Source organism: Cololabis saira, chromosome 21 (genome assembly GCF_033807715.1).
Source record: "Cololabis saira isolate AMF1-May2022 chromosome 21, fColSai1.1, whole genome shotgun sequence".
Lineage (NCBI taxonomy): Eukaryota > Metazoa > Chordata > Actinopteri > Beloniformes > Belonidae > Cololabis > Cololabis saira.
The window spans coordinates 1,331,349-1,354,198 of record NC_084607.1 but is presented as its reverse complement, the minus strand read 5'-3'; the positions used below and the strand labels follow the sequence as shown (position 1 = coordinate 1,354,198).

Below are 22,850 nucleotides of genomic sequence, written 5' to 3'. Positions count from 1 at the left end.
CAAACCACCCGGGAACCTGGATGATTTAACCCGGATCCGCTTCGCCGCGGAGCCGCGTCCGACTGGCTCAAGGAAGGACCGCTCCAGCAGCGGAGAGAGCTGGTTGTGGGCGGGGTTTCAGCAGCGGAGGCTGAACCTCTACGCCTAGGGTGACGTCACCCTAGGCGCAGATTTTAATCGGCTCAAAAAAAACCACGTGACACTGGGGGACTCTGTCCGGCGGGGGTCAGAGAGCTTGCAGAAATTCATGGTATTTTGTCTCCCCTGTGCTGGCAGGGTGAGGGGAGACCACTTTATATATGTTAAAACAAGAAAAAACGTGTTTTCATAATAGGTCCCCTTTAATGAACGACGTCGTTGTTTACGAGCTGCTAGCTACTAGCTGCTAGCTGCTTCCAGCTCGATGCAGCAACTCTGTAAACTAACGTTCCTCCTTCATCCTTCTCTTCTCGTCCTCCGTTTCCCTCGTTCATCTTCCTCCCACTCCCATCCCTCCATCCCTTCATCCTTCTCTCACTCGTTCATCTTCCTCCCACTTCCGCCCGTTGCTTGTTTCCCTCCTACGTTCACCTTCGTTTCTTCACCTCCTCCCTCCCTCCCTCCCTCATCCATCCCTCCCTCCTTCCCTCTCTCCCTCCCTCATCCCTCCCTCATCCCTCTCTCCCTCCCTCATCCCTCCCTCATCCCTCCATCCCTCCCTCATCCCTCCATCTCTCCATCCCTCATCCCTCCCTCATCCCTCCATCCCTCCCTCATCCCTCCATCTCTCCCTCCCTCATCCCTCCCTCCTTCCCTCCTCCTTCCCTCATCCCTCCCTCCCTCCCCCCATCCCTCCCTCCCTCCTCCCTCCATCCCTCCCTCTCTCAGGTGAGAAGTGCAGGAGTTTCATTGATTTGGCTCCGGCGTCAGAGAGAGGTGAGTAATGACGGTCATTAGCATCGTAGCCGCCGCCGCTACCGCTACCACCTGTTCATGAACACACACACACACACACACACACACACACACACACACACACACACACACACACACACACACACACACACACACACACACACACACCTCTCCGTGTTTGTCGGTTCTCAAATGAGTTGAACCTGCAGAAGAAAATGGGATTTTTTGATTGAGTTCAGTCGGAGTTGGATATTTTCAAAGTCTCACCTGCCGGTTCAACGCCGCCGCCGGTCCTTGAGCAATTCACATGAGGAATTATAAATGTTATTTTAGGGCTGGGTGATATGGACCAAAAGTCATATCTCCATATTTTCTAGCTGAATGGAGATACTTGATATATATCCATATTTTTTTGTGCCATAATTGCGGTTTCCCCCAAAGCATTATAGCATAGCATCTCTGTTAGCATCTCTGTTAGCATCTCTGTTAGCTTCATTTCTTAAAAAAACAGTCAGTTTTAATACAAACCTCGTGCCAAATGTCACACAGGTTCCTTTATTAACAGAGGTCTGCACAATATCAACATGTATAAAACTAATGAAATAAAAATAAACTGCCTGTATATATAGAATAAAAATGCTTCTTAATAAAATAAAACAAATATCCCTTTCCTGCATAACAATTAAATTAAAATACACTGTAATTAATACAATGTAGACAGTAACAGGCAGACTTTTCCACTGAGGTTGACAGTTGTGCAAATAACAAAACATTTGTGACAATCTCAAATAAAACATTCAAGTCAATTTTTCACAAAATAAGCTACATCAAAATCAAAAAAAAAAAAAAATTAAATTTTTTTTATTTATTTATTTATTTTTTAAATCGATATAAACGATATTGTCTCGTACCATATCGCGTTTGAAAATATATCGATACATATATAAATCTCAATATATCGCCCAGCCCTATGTTATTTATATATTTATACAATTATAAACATGAGGAAAAAGAAAAAGGAAAGCTACACGCCTCGTAAATCTGTAGAGAGAAGTTTCTGGAGCTGAAACAAGTTGGTAAGAAACAGTGACACGTTGAAAGCTAATGGGTCTCCATGGTGCTGATGGATCTCCATGGTTCTGATGGATCTCCATGGTTCTGAAAGTCTCATGAAGGGGGTTATGTAGCTTATGCTGAAAAAAAAGTGAAAATGTCAAAATTTCGTGAAAATTTCGCGACTTTATTCACAAAATTGTGAATTGTGAAATTCGACATTTCGACTTTTTTCTTGACATTTCAAGTGTTTTACAAAACTATGAGAAGTGTCTTAAAAAAGCATCACACACACACACACACACACACACACACACACACACACACACACACACACACACACACACACACACACACACACACACACACACAAACACACACACACACACACACACACACACACACACACACACACACACACACACACACACGTGGTAATTAAAGTGTAATTACGCCGGTGTAGAACGGCAGCGCCGGCTCCGTTTATTCACCGTCCTCGGCTCCTCCGTCCTCTCTGAGATTAATTAAGATCATTATTTCCTGCTTGTTATCTTTATTTCTTTATTTCTATGTTTTTATGTCTGGAAGTAAAAGCTTGGGCTAACGAGGAGCGTTAGAGGACGTGAACCGCGTGAACAGCGAGGTCGGGGACAAACGATTAAAGAAGCTTCTTTATTACTGTAATGTGACACGATAAAGGAAACGATTGTTGTTATTATGGGATGCCTGAGTGTGGTTTCTGCTATGATGCTGATTATTAATTATTAATGAACGAGCTCTGCAGAAATGATTCAGTTTTACGGTCAGAGCCCTAAATCCCGTCATCCAGGATCCTACACTTTGAACATAATGTAAGAAAAGGGGTTTATTTCTTCTGCAGACGCTGTGACTCTAAATCAGTGCTGAGCGTTGAGAAGTCTGTTCTAAAGTTTCTTTCGTCAACCAAAATTATGACTAAATGTCGTTGTCAACGAACCTTTATCACCTGAGGAAAACGAGACGCAACGAAAATGCTGGTCATGTGATGATAACGATAACGAGGCACTCATCCTCCAAAGCTATTCAATAGCAAAGGAGGAGGAATGCCTCTGGCTTCGCCAGAGGCACTAATGTTATCCTGCGGGTTTATTATTATTCATTTTCCGGACAGATTTTGGTTCGCTACTCCTCCTACAGCTTTGAGAAAACGCGAAAAGTAAAAACGTAGAAACGTGAGCCTTAAGCGGGAATCGTGTGCTATGACTTTTATTAGCGATTGGCGTGCACGTTTTTGCGCAACGTGCAAAAACGTGCGCTTTTAGCGCCATCCGGAATGCATTGGGAGAACTTTGGGGCCTCACCACTCGCACACCGTTACTCGAAAAATTCTGAACCGATTTAGAAAGTTGTAGGCCCTGAATTTAACTACAGTCCTGTGGATTTTCAGAGCGATTGCATAAATAGTTTTTGCACGAAGTGCAAAAACATTTCCAAATTTCCAAACTAATGGGGAACTCATTTCCCCATGTATTTCTATGGCGCCATTCAAAGCGGATGGGAGAAAAAAGACAAAATTCACCTTTTTTCTGAGTCACGTATCTTTCTCATACTTGCACGTAGAACTGTCATTCAAACTTCAAAACGGAGGAAAACTTCTCTTCTCTCTCCAAACCTGAAACAGTTTTTTCCTAAAATGTACACTTTTCAAGATATGAGCGCTCAAGCGAGGACTGGAAATAACTTTTTTGTCAAATCTAGAGTGAAGTTCTAATTGTTTAGAGTGAGCGAAACATTCAAAAAATGACCATAATGTTTATTTGTAACTCGAGCTCACGGCCAAACCGTAAAAGGTAGACAGATAATTTTTGGTCAGAATGTAGACATACATGTTGGGATTCATAAAATGTGACTTTGACAGGCGTGGTATGAACCAAATTTAAACGGGGGGGCTAACAGCCACGCCAATTCCTGCCTCGGTCTCCATTGACTGCAATGTAAAAAAAAAAGTTCTTAAAAAAAATCTCACTTTGTTTTCAAACTGCCGTTACTAACACATTATAAGAAATATCTGAATAAAAATAAGATTGTCAGAATCTGCCGGGTTCTCTGTCTCTGCCGCGGCAACCAGAGCTCAGCTGCTGAGTCATTCAGCCAGAACTGGTCACATGACTCAATCATAACAGACTTCATATACTTGGAACCTGGAAAATGGAGAAATCTGAACCCTGACCTTTTGACCTTAGCTGATCCCCAGTCCTATATATTAATTATAATATATAAATATTTGATATATATTAAATACTCCCCCCTTATACACACACACACACACACCGCAGACACACACACACACATACACACACACCCCAGACACACACACACACACAAACCGTTAGCGGTTCCGTTAGCGGTTCTGTTAGCGGTTCCGTTAGCGGTTCTGTTAGCGGCTCCGTTAGCGGTTCCGTTAGCAGTCCCGTTAGCGGTCCCGTTAGCGGTTATGTTAGCGGTCCCGTTAGTGGTCCCGTTAGTGATCCTGTTAGCGGTACCGTTAGCGGTTCTGTTAGCGGTCCCGTTAGCGGTCCCGTTAGCGGTTCTGTTAGCGGTCCCATTAGCGGTCCCGTTGGCGGTTGTTAGCGGTCCCGTTAGCGGTTGTTAGCGGTCCCGTTAGCGGTCCCATTAGCGGTCCCGTTAGCGGTTGTTAGCGGTCCCGTTAGCGGTTCTGTTTGCGATCCTGTTAGCGATCCCGTTAGCGGTTGTTAGCGGTCCCGTTAGCGGTTCTGTTAGCGGTCCCGTTAGCGATCCTATTAGCGACCCCGTTAGCGGTCCCGTTAGCGGTTGTTAGCGGTCCCGTTAGCGGTTCTGTTAGCGGTCCCGTTAGCGATACTATTAGCAATCCTGTTAGCGATCCCGTTAGCGACCCCGTTAGCGGTTCCGTTCGCGGTTGTTAGTTGTCCCGTTAGTGATCCTGTTAGCGGTCCCGTTAGTGACCCCGTTAGCGGTTCCGTTCGCGGTTGTTAGCGGTCCCGTTAGCGCTACCGTTAGCGATCCCGTTAGCGGTCCCGTTAGCAGTTCTGTTAGCGATCCCGTTAGCGAACTCGTTAGCGGTCCCGTTAGCACTTCCGTTAGCGGTTCCGTTAGCATTCCCGTTAGCGTTCCCGTTAGCGGTTCCGTTAGCGATCCCGTTAGCGGCTCGGTTAGCTGTCCTGTTAGCGGTTCTGTTAGCGGTCCCGTTAGCGGTTCTGTTAGCGATCCCGTTAGCGGCTCGGTTAGCGGTCCCGTTAGCGGTTCCGATAGCGGTCCCGTTAGCGGTTCTGTTAGTGGTCCCATTAGCGGTCCCGTTAGCAGTCCCGTTAGCGGTTCCGATAGCGGCTCTGTTAGCGGTTCTGTTAGCGGTTCCGTTAGCAGTCCCATTAGCGGTTCTGTTAGTGGTTCTGTTAGCGGTTCCGTTAGCGGTCCCATTAGCGGTTCTGTTAGCGGTCCCGTTAGCGGTTCTGTTAGCGATCCCGTTAGCGGCTCCGTTAGCGGTCCCGTTAGCGGTCCCGTTAGCGGTTCTGTTAGTGGTCCCGTTAGCGGTCCCGTTAGCAGTCCCGTTAGCGGTTCCGATAGCGGTTCTGTTAGCGGTTCTGTTAGCGGTTCCGTTAGCGGTCCCATTAGCGGTTCTGTTAGTGGTTCTGTTAGCCTATTACCTATTTTCTGTAATAACTTTTGAATGGTTTGACATAGAGAGTCATGGGTGGTGTCATTGGACTCGGTATTGAGTCCTTCACCTCTATTGCTTGTAAAATGTACACAAATGTGCAGCAGCCCGCCGTGGCACTCTCGAAATTTCTGCAAGGAAATTGTCTAGTTAAATATATAATGCAATAGCGTACAGGAATAAAAACCAGACTAAAATGTAGGTTGCAAAATAAAAACTCTGCTAAAATGTTCTAGCAAAGATAGCTTGGGGAGATTGGTTTGATCTTTACGGATAATTAGCTACGTGTCGGCTGAGCCGGTTGCCAATCGATCATATTCATCATAAACGTATTGCTTTATATAAACTCTATTGATGTAGTTGACATTTTAAAATCAGGCTCATCTTGCAGATGAAAGGGGGAGGAGTCAGTCAGGTGGCTGAACAACAGCTGCTATGAACAGAGCAGTGAAGACATGGTTGTAACCAGAACCGTTGTACCTTATTCCTGCCTGAGAGGTGTCAGACCTCAGGGGTTGTGACAGGATTCAGAATAAAAATAAATAAATCTAATCATGAAATTGAATCATGGACATTTTTATAATGGTTGTGGACTTCAATTCTAATTATTATTATTAATACCTATTTATTTTTATTATTATTAATATGATTATTATTATCATCACCTTTATTATTATTATTATTACCATTATTATTATTATTATTATTATTATTATTATTATTATTATTATTATTAGGTTTATTATTATTAGGTTTATTATTTTATTATTATCGTTATTTTTAAATTATAATAATAATTATTATTATATTACCTTTATTATTATTTTATTTGGTTTATTATGATTATTTTATTATTATTTGTATTTATTTTATTATTATTATTATTATTATTATTATTATTATTATTATTATTATTATTATTATTATTATTATTATTCTGTGGTTGTCCGTGGCCTGTGAGCTGCTCTACATCCTGCTGCTCGTCGGTTATTAACTTGTGTGTTTTTATAGGAGTTCTCTGGCTCTCCGTGGTCTCTGAGCTGCTCTACATCCTGCTGCTGCTCGTCGGTTATTAACTTGTGTGTTTTTATAGGGGTGTTGTGGTTGTCTGTGGTCTCTGAGCTGCTCTACATCCTGCTGCTGCTCGTCGGTTTCACCCTCATGTGTCTGGAACTGTTCCACTCCAGCAACGTCATCGACGCGCTGAAGCTCAACGCCTTCGCTGCCGTTTTCACCGTGCTGTCAGGTAAAAACACCAATCCTCACGGGTTTTTATTAACGTTTTTATTGTTTGCACTCCTAAAAAGGTACGACGGAGTATTAGGGCCAAACTACGACAAAAAAAATTGGAAATTACGAGAATAAATTCATAATATTATGAGAATAAAGTCGTAATATTACGACTTTATTCTCGTAATTTCACTTTTTTTTGTCTTAGTTTGGCCCTAATACTCCGTTGTAAGTTAGGTTAAGAAAGTTAAGAAAAGATGTGCAGGAGAGGTGATAAAAACCCGAAGGGCTTACCAGCGACTCTACGGAAGAGTATCAGGACCAGCAGGAGAAAAATACTTATTTCTTTTTTATTGTGTACTTCAAGAATAAAGTCGAAATTTTTAGAATAAAGTTGAAATACATTTCGACTTTTTTCTCAAAATTGTACTTTACAAAATTGTACATTAATCTCAACATTTCAACTTTTTTCTCAACATTTCAACTTTTTTTTCGACTTTTTTCTCGAAATTGTACTTCAACATTAATCTGGACATAATAATAATATTAATAATAATAATTAATGTTCCGTCCATCAGAGACCTGCAGTCAGAGGTGACGTCTTTCCCACGTCTGCAGTTTTTACTCGTCTCTTCGGGGAAGTTTATTCTGGGTTGTTTATCAGCGCTAGCGTTAGCTAGCGTTAGCCTGTCGTTCCTCTCCGAGCTGCCGGTGAAACGTCCTCGTTTTTCTCCGACTGATGAACCTTCAGCTTCTCCAGATGCTGTAAATCATCCAGCTGTAACGGTGTCACATGACCTCACTGGTCACGTGTGTGTGTGTGTGTGTGTGTGTGTGTGTGTGTGTGTGTGTGTGTGTGTGTGTGTGTGTGTGTGTGTGTGTGTGTGTGTGTGTGTGTGTGTGTGCAGGTCTTCTCGGCATGGTGGCACACATGATGTACACCCAGGTTTTCCAGATCACCGTCAGTTTGGGTCCTGAAGACTGGAGACCGCACAGCTGGGACTACGGCTGGTCCTTCTGGTGGGTAGTACCCCGATACCCCCCTAAACCCCCTAAACCCCCAAATACCCCCCTAAACCCCCCCTAAACCCCCAAATACCCCCCTAAACCCCCCCTAAACCCCCCCAAATACCCCCCTAAAACCTCCCAAATACCCCCTAATACCCCCTAATACCCCCTTAAAACCCCCCTAAACCCCCCAATTACCCCCTAAACCCCCTTCTCCCGGCTCTCGACGAAGGCGGACGCTTTTTCTGCTCCTCTCCCTTATCTATCTGCCCTGCTACTGCTTTTGTTTGTCTCGTCTTCAGAGTCTCTCATTTTCACTCCTCCCAAACTCTACAATCATGGAATTGATTAACTGGTCTCTCAGCACAATTGACCAAATTTTTGCGACAAGAAGTCAGGGGGTAAGGGAGCCCTCCTGCCCCGATGGGACATTTTTTGCTGGATACACAATGGATTCCTACAAATATTGGAAACCGTTGTGTTTGGCGATTCTGCCTGTCGAGGACGTTGAAGATGCTTCATAATTGGATTTATGATAGCAGGATTTCTCTTGATCGGAGGAGGGGGATTCCTGGTCTACCGACGAACGCGTAAGTCGTCGACAGCTGTTCTGGCTCTTTCAGAGCTGCCGGACGTGGCTGAAGGATCAAGCAAGGCGATCAACACTCAGACTTTAACGCTGGGGGAGCAAAGCCGTAAGCTGGATGTGATTCTTGAACAGAATCGCAGGCTGGCAGCGTCTTTGAGCTCATTGGCAAGATGGAGAAGACCTGGGAGAAGTTGGAAGCTCGGCTTGGCGGGAATTGATCACAAATTCATCTGATTGGAGTCGCCATTGATGAACCAGAGACTGAAAGCAGACGGAAAATTACTGAGTTTGTCTGTTTTGCAATATAATTATTGATTCTATAATCTGGCCTTGACAGGGCGGGTTTTGGCCGATCGCTCTGGTCACAATCTCCCTGGTGGAATGTAAACAAGTGGCTCTGCCCCCACTAACCCTCCCCTCTCAGGAACATCTGTGGACCTGTTTCAGAACTGACCGAGCCGTCTGATAACATCAAGGACATTTGGCTGAGAGCAGCTCTGAGCCAAGTTCACGGACTTACTGCTCACACACACACTTGCTGATAACCACACCTTCCTTCCTCGGCCCCCCCTCTTATCAGCCCCCCCCCCAACAATATCCGGGTTTCGAGCGCCACGACGTCGCAGCGATCACTTGGATGTACTGTGCCGGGACCCCCAACCCCCCCACACACTCCCACATGCAAGTCTTGTGATGATGTCTGTTGCTTTGTGTGCTGAGGTGTTTTTTGCACCTTGATACTGTGTATTATACTCAGTGTGAAGATGTCCCCCCCCCCCCCCATCCCAGTGTTACCCTTAGAAAAACAGGCGCACAATACCATTGTGCCGCCGCCGGTGTATCCAAAGTCAAAAACAGTTTTCTAAGCTGACTTAATAAACCTGATTCTGATTCTGATTCTGGGACTACGGCTGGTCCTTCTGGTGGGTAGTACCCCGATACCCCCCTAAACCCCCTAAACCCTCCAATACCCCCCTAAAACCCCCTAAACCCCCTAAACCCCCCCCCCATGAGTCATGACGGGATATTTAATTCAAAGATTCAGTCAAATCTGATTCATGGCGTCAGACGAGTGGTCGTCTCTCGTGTTGATGGTTCAGGTTTATCGCGAGCGACAGGTGTGTCTTTACTCTGATAATTCAGACGAAACCTTCGTCCTCCGAGCTGCAGCTGCCATCGGAGCTCAAACAAATCACCCGTCAGTCAAGGACAGAATCACCCAGACAACCGTCTCCCCCATAAATCTGAGCATCCTGCTGTGGTCCGTCCTCCAGGAAGGAAGTTGCAGCTCTCTCTCCCTCCTCATCCCTCGTCACGCCGTGAGAACTACAGAAATAACAATCGTAACAACACTTAGCACACATGTACAAAAGACACACGCTGTATCTACGTGTAACAAAATACCTCGTTGGCCGCTCGTCCTGAAAAGAGGTTCCTTTAAGAGTCTTTAGAAAGTCCTTTGACATCTGCTTTAGCGTCAGAAGTCCATAGTTATTACTTACTACTCCAGTGAGAGATATCCGCTTTGTTGTGCCACTCCTGTGTTTTTTGTAACGTGTAAACCAAAGCTAACTAATGATGAAGCATTCCAACAGCAAGTAACCCCTGCAGGGACACCTTGCAGATGGCTCCAGCCTCATATCCCCCTCAAGACATTTGACATGCAAGTTCCAGTTCCTGAGGACCCCTGCCGGGACGAGGACTTGCAGGCAGCGCCAGTCTCATTCAATGCTCTGGACATTGTCACGCAGGTTCCGGCGTCTTGCATCCCTGCCGAGACAGGCACCGGGGGAGTGGCTTCCACTTCCGGTTCCTGCAGAGACGAGGACTCGAGACCATATATGGACTTCCTGATCCCTCGGGGGTAGTCCCAGAGCTGAAGAATCACACCTCTGACTGTCTCTCACTGGGCTGGTTTCTTCCTGTCATTGTTGATTGAACTTTTGTATAAAAATCCTGTGGCCAAATCAATCTGGGTCAGCATATCAACCAGACTTTGGTCTGTGTAGATCCGCCCACCGCCGGCTGAATAAAAACTCATATAACACAAAGCGGACTTCTGAAATGGTTTGGTAAATTCCTCAACACTAACTAGCCGTGAGCTAGCGCAGCGAGTGAATGCTCAAGCGAAAGAGAGAGAGCAGCACGTCTGCGTGCCTAATCGTTCTGAAGTGTAACAGCTTGTGAGTACTTGGCGTCTCACCTGCAGCGCTACGTTACTGTAAACTACAGAATGTTTCTGATGTAACGAGGCTGACCTTGACCCTTGACCTCTAGACCCACCCTCCCAAACCCCCCCCCACCCCCACCCCCCCCCAGCCTGGCTTATGTTGACCCTTGACCTCTGCGTTTCCCCCCCAGCCTGGCGTGGGGCTCGTTCACCTGCTGCATGGCCGCCTCCGTCACCACCCTCAACTCCTACACCAAGACGGTGATCGAGTTCCGGCACAAGCGGAAGCTTTTCGAGCAGGAGCTCCGGGACGAGCGGAGCTTCCGGTTCGAGCAGGAGCTCCGGGACGAGCTCAGGGACGAGCGGAGCTTCCTGGACGAGCGGAGCTTCCTGGACCGGGACGCTCTTTCCTTCCACTACTTCCGGGACTCCAACCTGCGGTCGGTGTCCGGATCCGTGGAGGTTTACCCGGGTCCCGGACTGGCCCGGGGTCCAGGGGCTAGTCCGGGACCAGGACACATGAGGGCCTCCGTGGACCTGGGGGAGGACAACGACTCTCTGGGAGAGGAGCAGTGCTGATGCTAAGGGAGGGGGCGGGGCTAAGGGAGGGGGCGGGGCCTCAGAACCCAATTCCTGTCTGGAGACACAGAAAGAGACAGAGACGTAACGAGAGGAAGCACAACCGCCAGACCCTACTGACCTCCGACCGTCCGGGTGGAGGCTGAGGCCCCGTTTCCACGTAGCAAAAACGCTGGTGTTTTCATGCGTTTTGTCAGTTAATTTACACAAAAACGAAGCTCAAAGTCTCCAAAAACCATCATTTCTGAAAACTCCGGCCAAAGTGGAGATTTGCAAAAACGTTTGCTTGTAAACGGAGAGAAACAGACATTTAGGCTTCAGAACTTCACATTATGAGACAGAAACGTCACCAGCGTCATGAGTGACACCTGTGGTTACAATTAGTTTGTAACGTCAATATTTTCTTGTATTTTACCTGTTTTATATTCTAACGTCACACTTAAAAGTAACTCCACTTCTCTGTCACTCCAAACCAAAGACTCTGGTTCATCTTGGAAGTAACTGGAAGTTACTCGTGTCATTTGTTGATGTTTTTTTCCAGGATTCTGATTGGCTAGCATGACTTTATCTTCTTGTTACACTGCCCCCTGTAGGTTTGGCTGCTCATAGCACCTTAACAGATATTTATGCAGGTTCCGGGAAATTATGGGATTTTTCAAAACGTAGAGGGGGAAATATCTGTTTTTGTAAATACCAGCTCTGTGGAAACGTGGCCTCAGTTTCCTGTCTGGAGACACAGAGAGACTGAGAGGAAGCACAACCGTCCGGGTGGAGACTGAACATTTCCACGTTGATTTTAGGATGTTTGACCCCGTAAAGGCTAGCTGGGACTCATCATCGCTACAGAAACATGTAGCTGATCCATATTTACCTTATGTATCACACAAATGGCACTTTTCCACTAGAACAGGGGTGTCCAACCCACGGCTGGCGAGCCGCATGCGGCTCTTTTCCTGGTGTCATGCGGCTCTTGAGATTTTATCTGATGATGCAGTGAAAGACAGACACGTAGGAAGTGGAGGGAAAAATTTGCCGCGGCTGGAATTGAACCCGCGTCGCTGTTCAGGGGAAGGTTTAAGTCGCCTGCTCAACCCGTTGAACCATACGGGCGCGCTAGCGCTCATGTTTGTGACGGAAATTACTTTGGCAGGGAAAAAATGCACCGCGAAATATATAACGAATATATATATATATAATAAGATGAACACAGGACGTTTTTAACAGAGTGGGAGAGTTTAATATATATAAAATAAATTAAATATTAATATTTAAGCAATACATCCCGCCAGGCCGTGGTATACGCTCGTTCTATCACAGCTGAGCGGCGTCTCCGGCCAGACGCCAAGTGATTATTGCTTTTATAAAACGGTTACCAATAATGTAAATATGAAAGAGGAATACACAATCTATTTAATGTCGTTTTTAATTAATCAGTAATACATATCCAGTAAAAATATCCCACTGTGTAAAACAATAGTCCATCTCTCCAGATGTAGCTCCGCATGTCGGAGACAGGAACTCCTCCATCCATCCATCCATCGTTAGCTCCTTCCCGCTAACGTTAGCTCCTCCCCGCTAACGTTATCTCCTCCCAGCTAACGTTAGCTCCTCCCGCTAACGTTAGCTCCTCCCCGGAGATCAATGTTTACCCTCAACATGACTCATTAATTGTTAACGAAAATAAAGAATAAACTTTAACACCAGCTACTTTTCACTACCTGCTGTAACCGTCAACAAATCTGTACCAGTTGGTTGTTGTCATGGAAACATTGTTGCTTCCCTGACGCAGAATGATCTGCTGTGATGAGGCTTTAGAATAGAAGCCGTGGTATAAGCTCATTATACCACAGTTAACAACCAATCAGATCATTATACCACAGTTAACAACCAATCAGATCATTATACCACAGTTAACAACCAATCAGATCATTATACCACAGTTAACAACCAATCAGATCATTAACCACAGTTAACAACCAATCAGATCATTATACCACAGTTAACAACCAATCAGATCATTATACCACAGTTAACAACCAATCAGATCATTATACCACAGTTAACAACCAATCTGATCATTATACCACAGTTAACAACCAATCAGATTGCAGGATTTTCTAATAGTATTTTTATGTCTCAGAGAGAGCAGGGTGTGAGGGATCATAAGTAGTTGATGTGGCTCTTTGCAGGAACACAGGAACCAGCTCTTAGCTCTGACTGGTTGGACACCGCTGATCTAGAACCTACTCATCTCAATTCTGGTTTATTTAGTGCCACGGCTGCAGCAAGAGGCACTCCTCCTCCAAAGCTATGCAATAGCAATGGAGGAGTAGTGACTCTTGGCACAGCCAGAGGCACTATTGTTATCCTGCGGGTTTATTTTTCTTATTCATTTTCCGGACAAAACTTTGGCGCGTAACTAGTCCCGCAGCTTTGAGAAAACTCAAAAAGTAAAAACGTAGAAACGTGCACCTTAAGCGGGAATCGTGTGCTATGACTTTTATTAGCGATTGGCATGCACGTTTTTGCGCAACGTGCAAAAACGTGCGCTTTTAGCGCCATCCGGAATGCATTGGGAGAAGTTTGGGGCCTCACCACTCGCACGCGGTTACTCGAAAAATTATGAACCAATTTAGAAAGTTGTAGGCCCTGAAGTTAACTACAGTACTGTGGATTTTCAGAGCGATGGCACAAATAGTACAACGAAAACGAAGTGCAAAAACGAAGTGCAAAAACATTTCCAAATTTCCAAACTAAAGGGGAGATTTCCCATGTAAGTGAATGGGGCAGAATGTCACACTGTGGCTGGAAGGAGGTTGGAAAAACTCCAAATTCACCTTTTTTCTGAGTCACGTATCTTACTCATACTTGCACGTAGAAATGTCATTCAAACTTCAAAACGGAGGAAAACTTCTCTTCTCTCTCCAAACCTGAAACAGTATTTTCCTAAAATGTACACTTTTCAAGATATGAGCCCTCAAGCGAGGAATGGAAATAACTTTTTTGGCAAATTTAGAGTGGAGCTCTAAATTCTCTCACTCTAATTTTTTAGAGTGAAAGAAACAGTCTAAAAATTACCTTATTTTTTATTTGTAACTCGGGCTCACGGCCAAACCGTAAAAGGTAGACAGATAATTTTTGGTCAGAATGTAGACATACGTTTTGGGATTCATAAAATGTGACTTTGACAGGTGGGGTATGCACAAAATTCAAACGGGGGGGCTAACAGCCACGCAAATACCTGCCTCGGTCTCCATTGACTGCAATGTAATAAAAAAAATAAAGTTTTCTTCAAAAAAATGTCACATTTTAAGGAATATCTGAATAAAATTAAGATTGTCAGAATCTGCCGGGTTCTGTGTCTCTCACGATGTCTTTATTTTTCTGCTAGGAGCTACGGTTTTCTCACAAATCGGAGTAATTTGAGAACTTTCACAAGGCAAAAGCTGGGGAAGCGAACCCGGAACATTCCTCATTTCGAGGTTCTTGTTGCCCCTAGCAACCAGAGCACAGCTGTTGAATGATTAGACTGAGCCAGAACTGGTCACATGACCCAGTCAGTACAGACTTCATATACTTTACCTGGAAAATGGAGAAATCTGAACCCTGACCTTTTGACCTTACATGATCCCCAGTCCTGCTGGGAACAGGGTCATGGTATATATATGTATATTATTATTATTATATATATAAATATATACATTTGTATATTATATACACAAGACCCGCCCCTTCTTCTGATTGGTTGATACGTTATAGTCCAATAACTTTTGAATGGTTTCACATAGAGAGTCATGGGTGGTGTCATAGGACTCGGTATTGAGTCCTTTACCTTCATTGGTGCATATTAGCCCTGCCCCTTCTTCTGATTGGCCGATATGTGAGTCCCTCACCTTTATTGCTTGCAAAATGCAATAATGTACACAAATGTGCAGCATTTCGTGGTACTCTCGAAATTTCTGTGAGGAAATTGTCTAGTTTCCACTACAATTCAATACCCAGATCAGAAGTAGGAGGTTGGAGAAGCTGCTGTGACGTATTTGATTGTGTATCTAAAGGAAGAAGACAACAACACTAAAGATGTAGAACCTGGAGGAGATGATAGATGTGCTGCTGGATCTGTGGCTTGTGTTCCATATCAAGTTAAAAATGAGAGAGAGAAACTTCAAGCGGCGACACTTTTTTTTTGTTAGTTTGTCTCTGCTGCTGATGAAAGGTCAGCTGGAGCCGTGAGCAGCTATGAAGAGAGAGCTCCTGGTGGATCTGGTGGTTCCTTATCTCCTCTAGATCTTTTTTTTTTCTCCTCAGCACCAGGTTTATGAACATCTGCACTTCAAAATAAAAGCCTAATTTCAAGAAAATCTGTCTGACTTTTGTGGAGTTCTAGTGAAGATAACCTTTTCTTTTCCCCCTGGAGGAGTTTTTCTGTTTCAGATCAGACCGTTTCACCAGATTTATGAGGCGTATTTCTGAGAGACGAATGACGGACGTGGAGGACGTTTTTATATCCGGTCTGTCAGTAAAACACGAGCCTTTGGACACTTCCTGCAGCTCAGTCTACGACATCCTTCACCTGTGAATTTACCTATAAATCTACCGACTCTGAGGAGGGAAGGAGGGAAGGAAGGAGGGGAGGAAGGAAGGAAGGAAGGAAGGAAGGAAGGAAGGAAGGAAGGAAGGAAGGAAGGAAGGAAGGAAGGAAGGAAGGAAGGAAGGAAGGAAGGAAGGAAGGAAGGAAGGAGGGTTTTATTTCTCCACAACAACCAGCTTCACGTCCGTCTGTCGCTTCGGAGACGAGACGGAATATTTATGCAAGTTGGCCAGAAAACAGTTTCTCCTGGACGCCAGTGTGTGTGTGTGTGTGTGTGTGTGTGTGTGTGTGTGTGTGTGTGTGTGTGTGTGTGTGTGTGTGTGTGTGTGTGTGTGTGTGTGTGTGTGTGTGTGATGTAACTGCAGATTAAATTGGCTCGGAGGTTTCGGGGTCGACGTTAATCCCGACCCGAGACTCTGACGTCCGTCTGTCTGAAAGTGTCGGCTACATAAACAGTATTTATCTCCAACTCTCGTCTGTGTCTTTCTTTCTGCTTCAATCAATCAATCAATCAATCAATCAATCAATCAATCAATCAATCAATCAACGCCTGCAACCATAACTGGCTCAGAATCAAATGCAGGGTTTTTTACGCCCCGCCAAAATAAAAGCCTGAGCCCTGGGCTGGAAACAGAGACGACATAAAACGGTGAGTTAAGAAGAGTTTGGTCGTCACCTCCACCCACTTCTAGAAACCAACTCTTCCCCCGAGAGAGAGAGAAAACTCTTATTTATTTATGTAAATGTTGAAACACAAACACCAGAGACTTCAGCTGACGAGACTTTATCTGTGGATTTCCTGTGTTTTAATGTTTAAATATACTCTTGTTTATTTACCTGCAGAACGGCGTGAACGCTCTGTGATTTATTCAAACAAGTAGATGACGAAGGGTCAATTATTCATTTAAATGCATGAATTCCTAATTACCCAGCATGCACCACTGAAATTAATAACCATTACAACAACAATTAATAACCTGCAACGCTTTGAAGTTGAGACGAACTCGACCTGGATGGATGGATGGAAGTACATACAGTATTATTGATATATTAAAGTACATACAGTAATATTGATATATTAAAGTACATACAGTATTATTGATAAATTAAAGTACACACAGTATTATTGATATATTAAAGTACATACAGTATTATTGATAAATTAAAGTACACACAGTAATATTGATATATTAAAGTACACACAGTAATATTGATATATTAAAGTACACACAGTAATATTGATATATTAAAGTACACAACACTAAAGTGGTGACTCGTCGATGGTCCTGCTGTGACGTCAGTCAGAAACAGTTGCAGAAACTCAGGAAACGGCTCCATCTGCTGGATGGAATTTGGAACTACAACCACGATATGATATTTATTTTGTTTAGATATTAACAAATATAATTTCGACTTTTTTCTCAAAGTGAATACAGTTTTTTACGATTGTTTACACACTAAAATAAAAAATTCCACACAATTTGCGAAATTCTACTCCAAGGAGCAAAACATCTCCACAGATTTGCACAACATTGCACACAATGTCTGCTTCACCCTTTTTGCAAAACATTACACACAGTGATTTGTAAAACTCTACACACATTTTCACACCTTAGGCACAGATAAGGATTGTGAGGTAACTTTCTTGTCATTACAAAGCCCCGGATTGCCAATGACCACACTCATGAACAAATTGGATATAAACACATCCACCAGGTATGGAAGCACACATGTGCAAAATTGAAAACGCAGCACTCAGGTGTGCTATAAAAGGCAGCAGGTGAGTTGTCTTCAACAAAAATGGAAGGAGCTATACGAAGAAGAAGAAGAGTGAGAATGAGAGGGGGAACTCAAAGAGGAGATGAAGGAGGTAGAGGAAGAGGAGAAGGAGGTAGAGGAGGAGGCCCAGGTAGAGGAAGAGGAGAAGAAGGACTTGAAGAGTTGATATAACCTGAACAAAGAAGACGAGGAACAAATTTGACTCTTGAAATCCGTGCAACACTTATTGACCATGTCATCAACATGGACTGACACTGATGGAAGCTGGACAAAGAGTTCAACCTAATCTCAGCAAAAATACTGTTGCGTCAGTAATTCGGACATTTCGTTGAGAAAACAGGTAAGCTAACCACACTGTACATTGAAACTGAATCTTGCTATACTTATCATCAATATTGTTTACTATGACATTTGACAGTAGGCTGCATGTGTATTTTTTTAGATATATTTTTTTTTACATAGGATTGAGGGTCGAGGACACCAAGGTGGAAGGCGCCCTATGTTCACTCTGCACAAGAGGCTGCCATTGTGAACATGGTTTTGACCAATAATTGTATTGTGCCTTGCCAATGAAGACATAGCCTGTGATGTGGATGAAATCTTATGGCCTCATCCAGCCAGACGGAGAGATGATGAATAGTTATAGTATTCTTTTTGCTTTTGCAGTAGTTTTTTTTTTCAGAGTCAAAGTGTATGTACTTCATGCAGTAATTTTTATTTGTTTACGGATTGTATTTGTTTCATTGATTTCATTGTTGGTTGATTACTGTAACTGATTATGGTACGAAATACTGTAAGTATTGAAATAAATACTTTAAATATTCAGTCTGCAGCATCAGTGTTGTGCAGTGCTTGGTAAGTTTATAGTAGGCCTATTTGTGTACATTCTCCCTATATCTCAAACTAATCATGAAGAATGTTGTGGGTTTGTCACTATTTTTTTTACATCTAAATTATACCTTACATAACAATGTCTGGCCAAAAATCTAGCACATGCTATTTCTTAAAATTAGTTTTTTTTACAAATGTGTTTTTTATTTATCACAGCAGTGTGAAACTGGCTGCAATAGTGTCTGATCATTGAGGACTGTGTTGGTTAAATGAAAACGAATAACATTTTCACAAATAAGTGTATATGTTTTGACTGAAGTGTGTCATTTTGCAAACAATCTAGGACTTATACAAATTGAGTGTTGTGTTTGGATAATTGTGATTATATTTTGAAAAAAAGAACCCAGTTTTCAAAATAGCGTGTAAACAATTGAAAAAAACTGTAATGAAAAAAAAATCTTCCTCCTCTAAATAATCTCTAATTTTTATTTTTCTCCTGCCTGGCCCTAATACTCTTCTGTAAATAATATTGTGTGTACTTTAATATATCGATAATATAGTTTACTAAATATATAACAATGTAGAATATCTGACGTACTTTACTAAACTGTGCTGGAAAACTGGAATCTATAGAATAAATCTGACCTAAAACAGGCTGATGTAGTTCCTTTAATACCAATAAAATATCCAGGAATCTGTAAGAGAATATTGTAATCATTTGTATCAATAGCTTATATAGACTGAATTTATTTCTTAATATAATTTAAATTAAAAATGTAAGCTTGGTGACCAAAACTATGTTAGTTCCAGGCTGTAAATGTGTTTATTTCTGCTGTAAATGTGTTTATTTCAGCTGTAAATGTGTTTATTTCTGCTGTAAATGTGTTTATTTCAGCTGTAAATGTGTTTATTTCTGCTGTAAATGTGTTTATTTCAGCTGTAAATGTGTTTATTTCTGCTGTAAATGTGTTTATTTCAGCTGTAAATGTGTTTATTTCTGCTGTAAATGTGTTTATTTCAGCTGTAAATGTGTTTATTTCTGCTGTAAATGTGTTTATTTCTGCTGTAAATGTGTTTATTTCTGCTGTAAATGTGTGTATTTCTGCTGTAAATGTGTTTATTTCAGCTGTAAATGTGTTTATTTCTGCTGTAAATGTGTTTATTTCTGCTGTAAATGTGTGTATTTCTGCTGTAAATGTGTTTATTTCTGCTGTAAATGTGTTTATTTCTGCTGTAAATGTGTTTATTTCTGCTGTAAATATGTTTATTTCTGCTGTAAAGTTGCACTTTTCCACCTGGAGGTGGGGACTCTCTGGCGGCCTCTGGCGGCCAGCTGGGGAACTACAACAGAACTGTACTGCGCATGCGCGTCAATGCGGAAGTCCGGTGGTTGGAGCTTGACTGGGAAGGTTTTTTTTTAATTTCCTTTATTTAACAAGAACAATGACAAACTCAGATGTAAACATAAGAACATCAAATTGAGAGAAAAATCACAGCTCCTATTAAATTGAGGGGAAAGGAAGAAAAATGAATGAATGAATATAAAATAAATAAATAAAAACATTATGAGGAAAAAATAAATAAATATATGTGTTTTAGACACTTTTGAAATAAGGAGATTTCATTTTTAAGAGCAGTCCATGGAGGGAATATAGTATTAGTATAATAGTATAATATTGTGAATGTAGTATTCTGTAAGAATGATGAGAAAAAATGTTAGTTTGATTAACTTGTGAAACACCCAACACATGATTTGGCAATTAACACGATCATCATTCTTGGGAAGTTTTTTATACATAAAAATAGATTCATGTAAATAAAACCAAACTTTTATGTTTTTCATAAGGGGCTATGTCTATTTTTCATTTTGAAAGTGTTTGGAGAAGAAGAATGGTGAGAAACTTTGCTATTTAGTAGAACTTAATCTTGCAAAGTAGCCCTAGCTGACTTTTCTTTTAATTTCATCATTTAATTTCTACGGAAGAGTATCAATTCAATTCAATTCAATTTTATTTATATAGCATCTAATACAACAAAAGTTGTCTCTAGACGCTTTCCAGAGACCCAGAACATAAACATAAACATAAACCCCCGAGCAGTTATTACATAAACAATGGCAGGTAAAAACTCCCATAGTGGGAGAAAAACCTTAAGCCAAACAGTGGCAAGGAAAAACTCCCCTTTAGGAGGAAGAAACCTGGACCAGGACCCGGGACCAGGACCTGGTCCAGGACCAGGACCCTCCTGCCGAGGGCCAGACTGGTGGGTCAGGGACGGCAACAGCACAGCAGGCAGGTGGAAGCAGCAACGGGATGACCAGGGGTGGGGACCACAGGCCAGCATGCAGCTCCCGAAGCTCCGGCCCAATCAGCAAGCCCCAGGTTGGTTCAGGGTCGGGGAAAGGTTGAGAAGGGGCAGGGCCAGGGAGAGGAGTCTTGACGGACAAATCTCTCCCCCGCCTGCCCGGGCCGTTACCCTGACCGGGCCGTTACCCTGGCCCTCTCACTCCCACGCTGCAGGATCCGGTGTTTTGCATTCAGAGATTCTCTTCACCACCGGCAGAGGATGCTGCAACATGAACAAAAGAGAAAAGGGAGGAGAAGGGGGGGCCAGCACAAGAAACTACAGGACTGACTCTAACACACTAGAGTTTACACTACCTAGAGATTTACCAACACCAGCTAGAGGTTTACTAAACACTAACTATAGGCTTTACTAAACAGAAAGGTTTTAAGTTTAGTTTTAAAGGTGGAGGTGGTGTCAGCCTCCTTAACCCAGATTGGAAGTTGGTTCCATAGTAATGGTGCCTGATAGCAGAACGCCCGCCCTCCAAATCTACATTTAGATACTCTAGGAACTACGAGTAAACCCTGCACTCTGAGAACGGAGAGCTCTGACAGGAACATAAGGCTCTATCAGGTCTTGTAAATACTGCAGAGCTAAGCCGTTTTGGGCTTTATATGCAAGTAATACAATTTTAAATTGGATTCTGAATTTAACGGGTAATCAATGGAGCGACGCTAACACTGGAGAGACGTGTATCAGGGCCAGGCAGGAGAAAAAATATTTGAGAGGGGAAGATTTTTATTTATTGTGCACTTCGAGAAAAAAGTAGAAATGTCGATATTAATGTTGAAATATAATTTCAAGAATAAAGTCGAAATTTTGTGAACAAAGTTGAAATACAATTTGGTGAATAAAGTGGAAATGTCTCCTCTGTTCCATCAAATCCAGTTAGCAGAGCGACTGACAGCTGCAGCAGCATCCGTAAGTAGCTAACTAACTAACTAACTAACTTACATCCTTGGAGTGGAACGTTAACATACGTTTCTGAAGTTATGCAACTCCATGTGTGTGATATGTGTTTACAATCAATATTTCAACTTTATTCACAAATTGTACTTCAACGTTAATCTCAACATTTTGACTTTTTTCTCGATATTTTTCTGGTTCCTGGTGTCTCTGGTTCCCCCAGGAACCAGGAACCAGGAACCGGTTCTGGGATCTCCGTTGACCCAAACACCAAAACACAAACAGGAAGTCAGGAACTCAGTCGTGTTTATTTTCGTCCAGAGGTTTTATTTGAGTGACAGCAGGGGGCGGGGCTTAACCCACCTGATCAGTTTACAGTAATCAATCATCCAATCAATGACCAGCCGTCCCAGGAAATACTCCAAAACTTTAGCATAAAGAACATCAGTAAAGCAGAAACATCTGTAAATATGGAATAAAAACAAAGGCAGGATTTTAAATATCATTTATGAAACAATTTTATCATGAAGATCATTTTAAAACAAAAGCTGTCAACATTTTAACTCCCTTAAATGTCATTTGTACATTAAAACTTCAGACTTTATTCTCGTAAGATTTAACTTAAAAACTCTTTCATTTAACATTTCAGCCAAAATAAATTACAACGAAACTCAAAATGATAAAAATACGACAAACATTTATGTCATAAAATAGATTTTTTTCTAATTTGTGTAACGGACTCCTGTCATCCAGGCCCCGCCCCCTTCCCTCCAGGCCCCGCCCCTTCCATCGAGGCTCCGCCCCTTTCTCCCCAGGCCCCGCCCCTTCCCTTGAGGCCCCGCCCCTTCCCTCCAGGCCCCGCCCCTTCCCTCCAGGCCCCGCCCCTGCCCTCGAGGCCCCGCCCCTGTCATCCAGGCCCCGCCCCTTCCCTCCAGGCCCCTCCCCTTCCATCCAGGCCCCGCCCCTTCCCTCCAGGCCCCGCCCCCTTCCTCTGGTCCAATCACGTCGTCTGTGACGCTCACAGAAACACGGACTCGTACCGATTGTAAACAACCACTTCTGTACAAAAAAGGAAAAGCAAAACATACGATAGAATTCAAGAAAACGAGAAAAAACAGAACTCGGAAATTGGTGATTAGTAAATATTTTAGTGTCGTTTCCACGTTTTTACGAGTAAAAACACCAGATAAATGTTTTCCTT

General features: G+C 43.0%; 1 protein-coding gene across 1 annotated transcript in view; it reads left to right on the top strand.

The window, feature by feature from the left end:
• The window catches only part of LOC133421973 (germ cell-specific gene 1-like protein), a 34,316-nt gene extending 23,120 nt beyond the window's left edge, over positions 1-11,196 (top strand). The window contains exons 2-6 of the mRNA XM_061711797.1: positions 868-915; positions 6,714-6,866; positions 7,759-7,870; positions 10,809-10,943; positions 11,004-11,196. Coding sequence (XP_061567781.1) covers positions 868-915; positions 6,714-6,866; positions 7,759-7,870; positions 10,809-10,943; positions 11,004-11,196 — 641 coding nt within the window. The remainder of the gene's footprint in view (positions 1-867; positions 916-6,713; positions 6,867-7,758; positions 7,871-10,808; positions 10,944-11,003) is intronic.
• The last annotated feature ends 11,654 nt before the right edge of the window (positions 11,197-22,850 follow it).